The sequence below is a fragment of the Temnothorax longispinosus genome, chromosome 10 (genome assembly GCF_030848805.1).
Source record: "Temnothorax longispinosus isolate EJ_2023e chromosome 10, Tlon_JGU_v1, whole genome shotgun sequence".
NCBI classification, from domain to species: domain Eukaryota; kingdom Metazoa; phylum Arthropoda; class Insecta; order Hymenoptera; family Formicidae; genus Temnothorax; species Temnothorax longispinosus.
Window position 1 is genome coordinate 4,970,075 of NC_092367.1, and position 13,223 is coordinate 4,983,297.

The 13,223-nt window shown below is 43.7% G+C and overlaps 1 protein-coding gene across 3 annotated transcripts in view; it reads right to left on the reverse strand.

Moving 5' to 3' along the window:
- Nucleotides 1–11,326: 11,326 nt before the first annotated feature.
- The window catches only part of Carpa (Carbonic anhydrase-related protein A), a 127,856-nt gene continuing 125,959 nt past the window's right edge, over nt 11,327–13,223 (reverse strand). The window contains exons 9-10 of one of the 3 annotated variants that reach the window (XM_071790330.1): nt 12,862–12,910; nt 11,327–12,776 (exon numbers count right to left, since the gene is read on the reverse strand). In XM_071790330.1, coding sequence (XP_071646431.1) covers nt 12,712–12,776; nt 12,862–12,910 — 114 coding nt within the window. In that variant the 3' untranslated portion in view covers nt 11,327–12,711. The remainder of the gene's footprint in view (nt 12,777–12,861; nt 12,911–13,223) is intronic. The other 2 variants (XM_071790332.1, XM_071790333.1) reach the window with 2 other exon arrangements.

Genomic DNA, 13,223 nt, shown 5'->3' on the forward strand with positions numbered 1-13,223 from the left:
GGAGACTTCATTACCGTAATAGCGAAACTGTGTTCCGTCCTCGGCAGCATCGGTATGACAAGATTCTACTTACGCTATTCGGACTTTATTTGATTATTACTACAATGGCTTTCGTCGCGCGACCGGCACAGGCGCAGCTACCTGCAGAGCGGCGGACTTTCTCGGGATGCGCGAGCGCGGTGCCACAGTGTTCCCGAAAGTTGTTTCCTTCAGCGGAGAAAATCGTGATTTACATATGAACGCGTACCGGCCTGAAAGCGTGCCGGCATATAAATACGTTTTACCGTTCGTGCGTATTGTGGGTGAAAAAAAAATTTCACCCGCATTGTCGTTCGCCGATGCTCCCGCGGAATATTTCATCTCGATCCGTTGACGGCCGCGCTTTACGGAAGTTTCGCCGTTACCTTTTTCCCGTCCGAAACTTCCGCACGCTTTATACGAAATTGATGAACTAAGGAAGAAGTATTTTATCGCGGGCGCGAGAGAGCGAGCGCGCCCATGCGCGCGGTACACTCGCCATGCCGCATGCCGTGGTACCGTGGGATTATAACGTGCGGAGATATATGGCCGGCACCGCGCGCGGAGGAGCCTCGAGAGCACGTATCCGCGCAGAGTTTTTGTTCGTTAACCGGAAGCCGGAGTTTCGCGCGAGGCGCGCGCGGACCCGCGAACGGGGTAATGACGTGCGGCGAGGAAAGGCGCAACGGCGTGGCTCGTAATGCGTATAAATGAGAGGCGCTGGATTTGTCGCCCTTGTTCTCGCGATGATGCCTTCTCGGGCCTGCGATATCGGAAATTCATTTTGCCGCGATATATATTCAGAAAAGCCAGAAATGTATACATTATCTGCATATTTGCACTTTGCGCGAGCGACTGCTATACATTCGCGATTTGGCGATTTCCACAATTGTCCCGAGAGATATCAGTTACATCTCGGGATATTTGAGAGATTTCTATCTCATATTTCACGCGGCCACTCCACGAAATACGCTCTATATGTGCCCCTTTCGATGGCGCTTGGACGGCCACTTATTAGCGCCGCGATCGCAACCCCGCTCCAACCGGGAGAAAATTAGCCTCGAACGAAATCGATTAGCTTGACCGTGGGACGAGCGGCTTTAAAGGTAATTTTAAATTATCCGGCGCGTCGGTGCAAATACGCTCCGCGCGGTTGAATGGCGATAAGAGAACTTCGGCCATCGAATGGCCGAAGCTTTAGGATCTTTTTCAGGAAGGAAAAACTGCGTTGGTTCGTAAAAGCGGCTCGAAGCCCGGCGCTTCCCCAATGACACACACACAGGTCGTCCCGCTTCGGCAAGCAGCGAAGTGTGATAACACCATGAAACTTTTACGGGTAAATAAAGACCAATACACGAAACAACGCGGCTATCGTAAAATTTTTACGGGCCGGAAGGGCGTTCCGCTTCCTTCCTCTTTTTTTTCTCCTCTTCTTCATGAACTCCCTTAGTCGGAAAAATATCCGGACGTTCCAATATTCCGAGAAGCCAGATCCGCAATCGCGCGTTTTGTTACACTCCTTTTATTGTCCTATCTTTTTCGTTCAATAAATAGTTTTACGGCGCGTGGACATTATTAGACTTCTCGTCAACGAGTTCCGATTTCGTTCGATTTTCGCCGCAACAGTATACCTCTTGGTTACGCACGGAATATATAGAAATTTATGACATTTTTAGAATGTTTTCTTCTAGCAAATTGTATTAAGATACTATAAATATATTATTATATTATATATTAAAGATAATTGTAATATTTAACATTCTTAAAAAATTGCAAACTATTACTGGCAGTGGCAAAATATCTTCTATATTCGATATCATAGTTCTATACATTAGATCGAGCTGAATAATGTATAATTTGAATATCTTCTTATACATAAATATATATAATTTTCCTCCTCAGGTAGAGAACTCTGGAATTATATCACGGGTAGAAATTTTCGCAACGTCAAGGTTGGCTCTAAAGTTATCGTAAAGTTCTCCCGAAGTTTAATGCAAACCTTACAAAATACCTCGTATCACCGTTTTCGCATTGCACAATTTAATATCGAAAATCAAAAGATTAAGTTTCGAAGGAATAGGTAAGTAAGGAGGATCTCGCGCTTTTTAATTAGCCCCGAGAAAATTTGCTCGAAGGAGTTACCGAAGTTTCGGGAGAGGGGCCGAAATGCCTCGTATTACTCGTTTGTATCACGCAAATACGGGCTCGGAGTACACCGTATAATAAACTAGCCGGTGCCGTTATATAGGGTTTCGATCGTTCTAAAGCACGGCGAAGGTCTGGACACAAAGGCGGCATTCTCGGACAAGAAAGCGGCGTATATACGAGACAGGAAGAGAAGGAGGCGGAGAAGGACTTGCCGAGCGCCCCGGGAAAAGGGGTGAAGTAAGGGCCGCGCGAATTGCGGTCCCGGAACGCTCTCCCCCCCCCCCTAGAACACACAATAAAACCCCATCGATTTTCACTTAGAGAAAACTCGGGCACTCGCTTTTACATTTATTCGAGTTATCTCGGTTTGTCATTCGGGAGAGAAGTCAATGCATCGAACGGAACGCGCGACGAAGAAAAACCGCATTTCCCGCTGGTGATTTCCACCAGCTCGCTCTACCTCCCTTCCGCAGGATCCACCTCGCTGGTCTTCATCCCTTTAACCTGAAGGGCGCCACCGCTCATTGGCGGCCCTTATCGCGCGCCTTATCACCGTGTTATTTATTATTGTCGGCGCGGAGAGTACATTAAATTTCCATTACCTTCCTTAAGCACGAGGTGGGAGCGAGAATTCGATTCGTAATTTATGCCTTCCTCGTTTGGGTAGCAAACGCGTAACCTGCGTGTGTAGCTTCCTCCCTTGGTATGTGTTAATGCGCTGTAAAAATTGGCATTATCACCTCTCCTGCAAATAATACACAATTTTTCAACGATATGTTGTTGAATTTTAGCTTGATTTGATTTTCACATCCGTTATTTTGCTTATATATCTCTAAAATACATAATCTGTATTAAAATCTTCCATTAAACTTTTTGTAATAATCGGCGTAACGTATAGAATAACGTTCGCGTGTACACTTACATATATCACGAAAGCTGATATAGCGATATTTGTAGCTATTGTTTGTTGGAGAAGCAGCGAAAGCGGAACGGGCGGCGCGCAACTGGAATCTCGCTTGCCAATCAATAGCGTTCACAATCAATATGATTGGTCATGTGGTGGAGATAAAATTGAGCACATTCATCAAGCCTTAGTCGGACTGATGGCCGTAAACATGTTCCGGTTTTGTGACAAGTCTGGGTATCAAACAATTTATGCAGCCGTCGAACGTGAACGGAATCGAAAACGGTACCGGCCTGTCAAAGATCTCATTCGGCTTATGTTAAAATAAAAATGGAACTTAATCTCCCCGATGTCAGGCAGAAATTTATCGTCCGCTTTCATAGCCGAGCGCTTAAAATGACATTGTCGTCGTTGCGGGGGAAAAACGTTTCAATTTCACCCGCATTTAACGGAATTGTACCGGATACATAAATATTACAAATACGCTCGGTCGAAAGTTTTAATCGTCCCTTTTTGTATTCATTATATACAAATATTTTGAAATTTTATCAACACCTCGTAAAATTCTGTCCGCGCGGCAACGGAGAATCCCCTTTTTTCATTTGCGATTAAAGGGACTCATTAAACAACGGCAGTTTCTCTCTGTGACACAGTTTGTAATTGCGCAAACGTACAGGTGAGTTATTAAGCTTTGAATTACGAAGTTAATGAACAGATGATTATTAAAACTGTCGCTATCTGCGATGTGTTCCGCCAAGCACACAGCTCTCCCGGATAGTTAATGAAATTATTTGGTAGGTATTCCGGATTATCTGTTTCGGGCTCACTGAGCGCTTAGTGCTACATGCGTACGACACAGCTCGTATATACGCAAAGAATAACGTCCGCCGCGCGAATCCACGGAATTTTGCGTAAATACAGAGCATTGTATCAAATAAGCATTTCAAATTAACGCGTGCGTCTATAACGCACGATGCTTTTAACGATTTAACAGATACGATATATTTGATTTTGTCGAAGCAGCACAAATTACATTTCGCGTACACAACTTTACGTAATTGCAAAAAGTATTGTTGCCCCGTTGTATTCGCGCTCGGGTCGCTCCACCTAATTTTCAGGCCATAAGTATAAACAATATTTCGTTTCTCTCATGTTGAAATTCGTTAATGTATCGCTCATTACGGCCGTAATGAAGAGTAAATAGAGTTTGCTCCTCCCTTATAGCAGGACAAAAAAGAAAGGACCGTAACAGAATCAGCGAGGCATGCAAGCCGTGATGCATCGAGCGCGCATGTAGCGAGAACAGGCGGGGGTGAAAGTTAAGTTTGTTCCACTTTTATCGATGTTGCCGCGGCGGTTGCGAAGTCTACCTTCCGGAAGCTCCGGTGGCGGTAAATTCAATAATGTTAGAATATTTCTGATTATTTAGATTAGAACCGACCGGGCCCCGGCTGCCTCGGGGGTATCCGCGCGCATTATTTTTCCCCCACGACCGGAATAAAATATACTCCCTTTAACGCAGTTATGCAAACGAGCCACCGTCAAATGTGCCCTCCGCGAGAACTGCGGATCGATATCGGGCTCCAACATTGCATGAATATAGAGAAGATTATGTTATTAGATATCTTATTTCACGCTAGACATCTTTAGATTTGCATTTGCGTTATATGGAAACATTTTAAAAATTACGCGCGTTATTATCTGCCGATCAGAGATCGCAAAGTTACCTGTCAAAAATTTAGGGAGGTTTCTGAGAAGTTAAATCGAATCTAATTCTTTAGCGTATGTAAATTTTCCGTAACGGAACTTCGTGCATTCGCAGACAGATTCTGGTAATTTTGCGAAGGGCCTGCGTGTGTCGCGTGTCACGTGGCGATGAAACGGCAAACGTAATATCGTCCAGCCCCGGTGGCACTCTTCTCATTTTTATAAAATATTCACATGAACGTAGGTTGCGAGGAAACAAGCGGGTTGGGCAGCTCCGGCGTGATACCGTAAAGTTTGCCGTGCGGGGGAGAGAATAGAGGGCCAGGAACAGACGGGCGCGAATCGTAAGGGGCGGAAATGAATTTGAAATTTCTCGTCGTAAGTTCCTTCATTTTCTACCTCGCCCGCGGGCTTATCCTCGCACGCGGTCCACGTTCGGGCACGTGTTTTGCAGAACTTCCGAGTGTTTTGTTTGCTTTTCTCTTTCGTGAAAGTCGCGCCTTCCCGAGCGCTTCCCTTTTCCATCGATTTCTGTTTAGACCCATGAACATCTCGGATCGCGTCTCTCGATATTCTTTTTAGATAAATTTTCAATTTTGAAATTCGCAAATTACATTGTTAACGATTAAAATGAGACGCACGTATTATCATCGCGCACGTAAGACTACCGTGTAATTCTATAATCGTTCTATTGTCCGCTCTGTTGTCGCTCCCATTGTATCTCCGTCTCCTTGGAGAGATGCTCGGCCAATTAAGCCTGTAATTAATTACGTTGGTAATTACTGATTGTGTACATTCCACGCAACTGTGTATACAAATTACAAGTATGATAGCGGCGCATCGAGTATCGCTGCAATTTTGAAAGCCTGCGATCGCTTTTTCGGGAGCGTAATCAACGAGCTCGTAAAAACCAACGAGCCGTTTAAATGGGAGTGTATCACTTTTACAATCGGTCGGGTATGTGGCAAGAAAATGCGGATAAATTTGAAAACAATTCTTCACGCGTTTAGGTTTGACGTGGCGTCGATAGTTTTCTATCGTGTCAATTAACCCGTTCGTGTTCCATATACCGTCATCTACTTTATTAAATCAGCTCAAGTGACAAATGTGACACGGACAACGATAATTAGTTCACGAGCGATATGCACAAAGGCTACATCAAGGGGCTATTATTGCCGCCACGTTAGGTCAGATTCGAATCGGTCGTATTATCAGCTTCGTTGAACGTTCCCGATTCTGCTTTTGGCATTAAGTGCCGACGCGTGCAAGATTACGTGAGAATAATCAGAAAGTTATGCACGATATAGCGCTGATCGGAAATCAGCAATAACAACAAATAAAGTATCAGAGATCAAATGATGATTCGCGTGGCAATTACGAAATATATTAGCCCTTCGCAGAACAAGTGTAATTTTGCTGCTTCCATCGATCATGTGGGTCTTTTAGGCCAGTTAAGATTTTCAAGCTGTAATAGTGCCATAAAAAATCTGAAAACATTCAAGTATACTTTCGAAGTCTTTAAGAATCTATTTATATCGTTATATATGCCTGATATACATATACCCAAACGTTTTTTTTTATGAGCCCGTGAAGTCTCCGAAAAATTCAAAACTGAAATATCGACCGGGTCTTTAAAGTCCCACTTGTTCTGCGAAGGGTTAAAGAAAGAATTACAAAATTACTTAAATGTCACGACAGATTTTTATTCCACGTTAAGGAGCGGATTAGAGGGAAATGCAGCTATCGTGCGTTTTAAAGGAAAGCATTGGCCGCGACAATTATGTATGCAGCTGAGCGAGGTCGCCGTGATGTAAAATTCGCGGGGTATGACACGGGTATCAGGTGCAGCAGGACGATGAAAAGGATATAAAAACTTTCAAACCGCCGTCAGATTGTTCGGATGTGGTAAGTCCGTTATGGAGGCTTGCTCTTTTTCACGATTCCGGGGAAAATCGTTTCGCCGCCCGCCATTGTACGGGAGAGTAAGCCGATTCCTCGTCATCGAATGGAAACGATTTGGTGTCTCGGTGTGTTCGTGAGGGTATCGCAATGGCCGTAAGGAATTCCAAGGGATGACTGAATCACACCTTTATTATGCTACATCACCGGCGACGAATCGGAAAAATACAGCGGATTTGCATTTTTACTCGCTCCGCGGTAATAGCGAGGTGGAATCCCGCGACGAGGTGGATTTTAAATTTATGATTCGTAATGACATATTTCCATTTAATCGACAGGGCAGACTTTCCGTCGGTCATCGGGGAAAAATTCGATCATTATACATTGGGATGCGAATCTGCAATTTAATCGCATTCCTTGATTTTCAATATAAATCGCGGTTGCTCGGGGAAGTGGGACGTCGAATAAAATAATTCGGCGAAATATCGGTCTCATCATGTAACGACACGTAAACGTTGTAATTTGTAGTTAAAACTGCATAATATATCCATCGGCGTAAATTAAATCGTAAATGCGTTTTATTAGCGCGCTATTGCAACGCGATCATCAGTTGTGCGGCTGCATGCGCTCTGTTAAGCAAATTAATAATCGCCCACTGTTTCAAGGGCTTCGACGAACAGACAGGCGTAATAAATACCGAAACCGGAAAAGCGTATATAATTACGCGCAGCACTCGCGCTATTCGGCTTTTAAACTCATCACCCGAATGCTATATGTCAATATTACGTCCTTACTGCGAATCATAATGTGATGGCATTCGTTTCACGATTCGCGACGTCTCTTAAAGCTATATTTATGTCGACAACGAACGAGAGTTAAAATTGTTTTCTATTATTATTTCCGCGCAAACGAGATCTCAGAAGGCTCTTTTCGAGAATTTCGCAATTATTCGAGAGTGATTAAATAATATGAAAATTTGTATACTAAAATGAAGCCGCGGGTTAACCAACAACAGCGTTGTTTCCAACAACAGGCTCTAACAAGACCGAATCCCCACGCTGCTCAAATTCCACGCTACGATCCGTATATAGTCTCTTTCACCGTCCGTGATCTCTTCTTAATGCGGGACCGCGCCACCTCCATCTCTCAAGTCGCGATCTACCGCGCGCGGCAATTTGTGTCTCGTCCGTGCACGTGCCGATTTGCCTGTGTGCACCTCGCCCGACGACTAACGCACGTGTGAGATGAGGTAATAAAAATATTACGAGGACCTCTAATCTTTCTCGTATAATGGTATCCATAATTCCTCGGGGCGCTGTGGAGGCATGATCGGGCCTCCCCCCTCGCTATCCCTCCCCCGGTCCACTGCTATTCATCCCCCCCAGCCTCCGCGTGGGCCACCGACCACGGGGGGGTGTTAGATGGTTTCCCGATCCTACCTTCGTCTCTTCTCACGCCGTTCCGGTCTCATCTATCGGCGGCAGGCATAAAGGAAGGCGCCGATAAGTTTTAACGTCGCTGCCTTCCCTCCGATTATCTTTTTCGAACGATCTACGTGACCCCTTGGTCCCTCTCTATCGCCCGAGACTATCCATCTTTCTATTTTCATGAGTCTTCCCGCGAATTAAGGCCCTCCGTTTACGACGAATTGATCCACACCAAGGCCGCATTTTCGACGACGCGGTTGCGGCCAACTGCGCGTTATCTGGTCCAATCGACATCGATCCCATGTTATATATGTCGGTTAATTTTTATGACCCCTTAATTTTCGATAATTTCCAGAACGATCTTTCCTTAATCTATTAACCATCGTAATAGAATCATAGTAGCGATAGCTAATTTAAATAAATCTGTAATTTCTTGACTAAAATTTAACGGATCAAATCCGTTCCCTTTTTAGAGCACAACAAGATGTCATAATTCAATTGCGAAAGAGCTTTATAAAGCTATACGTTAACGCGTTTACAAAAGTTTTAGCTTCTCCTGCGTTTGCCGGATATTCGCGTGAGAATAAGTTTTAAACATGAGAGTCGACATCGGTAATAACTATTATATTATACGTTATATAAAACGAAATAACAGTTTCCGTAGAACTCTCCCGTGTATATGTAAATATAAGTACAATGCCGGTATTCACAAAAGCTCGTGAAAGCGTTTGGTTTCTAAAGAATAAATACCCCCGTCAGAAAAAAAATTGCTCGAAAGTAAAAGTTATTCATTATAATTAAGCGTCTTTTATCGATCTTATTTCGATCGTACTCCTGCACGTTTTGTATCACTAATAATCATTTCTTCTCAAAAATTCGAAGAAGCGGGAAGAGAGTAGACGTTAACTTCCGAACCACTCCGCATCGGCGGAATAGACGTGGCATACTGTAATCGCTGTTGCATGCGCAGGTTGAAGCAGTTTCCGCCAAATGAACTTGCATTCAACTTTCGGTTATTATTTCCTAACTTTCATTCCGCTTCTAAAACCGGCATTCTGCGGTTCAACGGCCGAGCGCTTCCTTGCCGAATGGAAGGAAACGTCTAATTAAATTGGCACTGGTATACGTGTCCGATACGCGTTTCGTTGATACACTTAAGGTGGCTAAGCTTCGAAGGAAATTGGTTCATATTTAGATATGGCGTGTTTCGATCGAGTTCAGCGTTTCGAATCGCGAATGTGAGCTACGCGGAACGCGCACACGCTTCTCACCGTGACGTGAGATGCAAAATGCGGACGAGTGTGTGCAGGCGCAGGACGTAGTTCGTCCTGTAACACTTTCGTTATACGCACACATCGCAAATGGTGTAAATACTGGAGAGCATGATTTAAAACTCTTACAATTCAGAATAAGCACTACGAAGGATTCAATGGAATTTAGTTGAAGAGAATGGACTCGAAGAAGTTCAAGGAACGAGAGGAAAAAGCGCATGATAGCCCATACATTGAATATAGAACCTATAAACGTGGTCGTCGATACTGATTTTGCGAAATCTACCGCGATACCGTATTCATACAATGTTATATACGTGTGCGTTGCACGGAATCTAAAAATAAGGGGTACCACGCTCGAGTCACGAAGCTGCCTCAGAACACGACAACGAACAGGACGGTAAGGAGGCGAATGGAGGAGGAGGATGAAACTTGTACTTGTGGAAATCCGAAATCACGTCCTTAATTTCCATAAAAGAGTGCAAGAACTACGCGCCCGCCCCTCGCCCCTCGCCCCTCGCCTACCCCTCAATCGAGAATGTCACGTAGACGAGGGACGAGGCTGGCGCGCCTCTCGTCCCTCGCCCCTTCCTTTTCCACCCCTCAAAGAAGCTTTGAGCTCGGTAAGCATATCTCTCAGCATCCTTTTACCCCCTTGCACGCGATCCAACTACTCAGCACATTCTCGGCGAATCCACCGTCCCCTGAAATTCGTTGCATTCGTTTAGGCTGACACACGCGAGTGCGCTCGACGGTATTGCCACGAGAATGTTTGACCGAAAAATCGCTCGGCACAGTCGAAGCGGCGGCGGGCGGATTGCTGCCTCGCGAATGAGGCAGCGACCGTACGGTAATTCAAGCGCGGAAATTCCCGAAATATATACTGCTAATCCGAATGCAAATCAGACAGCTCAGAAACTTCATACAGCGCTACGTACTTATTATTCGGTGTGTGACACACCATTTTCCGTGATTTTATTTCAAATTCAATTTAAGAACTTGTGTCACTCGTGACGAATTACTGGGCGAATACTGAATTTCCGCGTAGACAACTATTTAACGTAATTTTACGCACTCGCCCTCAAAGATCACGTAGTAAATTATTGACCGTGCATTGAATCAAATTACGTACTACACGTGATTTCATTAAACCGTGTGTTGCACGCGGCCGCGCACGAGTCCTTCTCGTCTGCGATACGTGATTAAATTGCAATAACGCCATACGGTGTACGGACGCGAAGCGTGTGACGTTAACGGTGAAGAATATTGCGCCTTGACGGGCAATCAGTTTCTCTCGCATATAAATTATTCCGCAAATTGATAAAATAGGATCCACTTACCTTCGTGTCTCGTGAGGGCGAGACAGAAAGAGGGAGAAGCGATCTGCGAAAGTTGCCCGCCATTACTGCCGTAGATAATTAATTAAGGATGAAACGTGGTCTCACAGGCCGAGGCATGAACTTCGGGCCAGTGTTCAACCCAGTTTTGTCCCAGATAATTTGTCAGCATGCTTGAATTTTTGGATCGAGCGTGGTCCCGATGCTCGAGAGCGCGAAACTTTCGTTGAGCGCCGTTGGAACTTTACCTTACCCTTGACGCGCGTCGACGAAGAAATTTGTAATGACTAACTTTGAGGGGCGTGCTGACTCGAACTTTCTCCTAAGCGACTCTGGTTCGGAGATTAGCGGGTTATTGGAATTTATTAATTTACGCCTCCGATATTTCTCCTCGTAACATTGATGTATGATATCGTGTAAATTATTCGACGAGATTATCGCTGAATATATCCAATCAATGTAGAATGGCAGGAGGGAATGTGTAAGGAACCTATACAAAAATAAAAAGAAGATATTAGAATCGATGTAAATATGATAAAAGGAAAAGAGAGGAGAGAGAGGGGAGAGAGAGAGAGAGAGAGAGAGAGAGAGAGACACAGCGGATTGCTGTTGCTGTACAATATAACGTCGCCTTTATTATTACCGTTTGCTTATTAACCACAATTGTTAAACGTTCACTTTTTCATATGATACAACTTTATTCTCTATACACACGCTTTTTTTTTCCTCCCTAAGAGTTTCGTCTTCCGCTGCTTAACGTCTATTTTAGGTAATGTCTGTTCGTGTACATTTTCTGTGTTTTTATATACAAAAGCGCCGGATTATTCGTCCATCGGCTAAGCTAACGGAGAGCCAGCGTTCTCTTCCGCGCGATTGATCTACCACATGACTTCATCCTAATCTCTTCCTCTTCCGTACCATTCCTTCTTTATTATCCTACTCCTCTCTATCCCGGAGCTATTACGAAATTGCTCTCCGCCTCTTCTCCTCCTCTTCCTCCAATGAGATACCGGCTATTTCTTCTTCTGTATCTTCTACCGAGATCCATCACGATCGTCTCGCTTCTTCCCGCGCTTCCGCTTCATTTCCCCCATCCCATTTTCCCACCCCCCCTCGTTTCGTAATGGTTTTCGCTTTACATCGTTCACGTCGTATCGCCATTGGCTATGAAGTAATTGACAAAAACCTGTCAAATTAACTCGATCGAGTCACAGGCTCATCAGCGGAATTAATTCATTCAAACATATACATTTTATTTTCGCGATCTTTCATATGAAAACATATTGATCATATATGATTTTATCAACGATGGGCAGTTTAAAAAAGTTTTCTTACCTTAAGAGACAACGCCTATCTTCTCGCTATAGGAATCATCCATTATCTGAAAGTGCTATTGTCCATTTTACAAAATTATATGTACATACGTGTATATACGTGTATGTATATATACACATATCGTAATTTATAGTAACATGTATTATTTTAAATTGCGCCCATCCTTGATAACTCTTATAGTCTTCAATGCGTAAACTTACAAAACAGCATTAAATGAAAATCTGTATCGCAACAAGACACTTAAAGCTCCTTTGATCACTCGTGTTACGAGAATTACGTTAGTGCTGTAGCAACACACACGCAACTTTGTCCTCGCTACTCCGGAGAATAAAACAAAATTCGATTCATGTTGTTGCAAACTTATCTACAAATTATACGTAATGTATAATTTACAGATAATTATGTACATATAACTTCTGCATGACATAGTGGTTACATAATAATTGTTCGTCCATTTTGAGAGTTATTACGGTATTCATTTCGCATCGACTTACAACCGTATTCAAAATCCACTGTTCTGTCTCTTTTTCACACAGCCACGGCACAATTTCTTCGTTCTTCCGTTAGAAATTAGCTCTTTCCATCAGTATCCTCCCCACATGAGCTCGCTTCGTTCCACTCCCTTAGAGAAAAGTCCCCTCTCGTGGTCCTGCCGCGGGGTGGCCTCAGACTACGTTGTGCGATAGGGAACCATCGTCCCGCCACGTGTTGGCTGGAAGGAAAAAGTCATCTTTTCAAATTCTCATCGAGACGATCCCTTCGCGGTGAGGCACGAAGTTTAAGGCTTCTCGAGCCTGGCTAACATCGTGTGTTACCTCTATAATGCATGTCCTGCGCCATCGACGGACACTTGGCGTTTCCTCGCTGCCAGAATAACACAGAAAGTGCATTTAAGCTGCGCGAGAAATACTGACGAGATTGATTCTTTTATGATCAATCAAGATATTTACAGCAAGGATATCTTCCACCGATAAAAAGTAGATTATAGATAGTAGAAAAAAGTCGAATTAAATATTACAAGTGATCTGTTTTTTTAATGCTAAAAAATGTGAAAGAATAGCTTCTATTTAAATTAAAACTTATAAAGCTCATTAGAGTTCTATGCTTGTGCTAAAATAATTTATATAGTTTATTTTTAATAAAATAATTTTAAAAAAAGAAATCTATATTTGTTTTT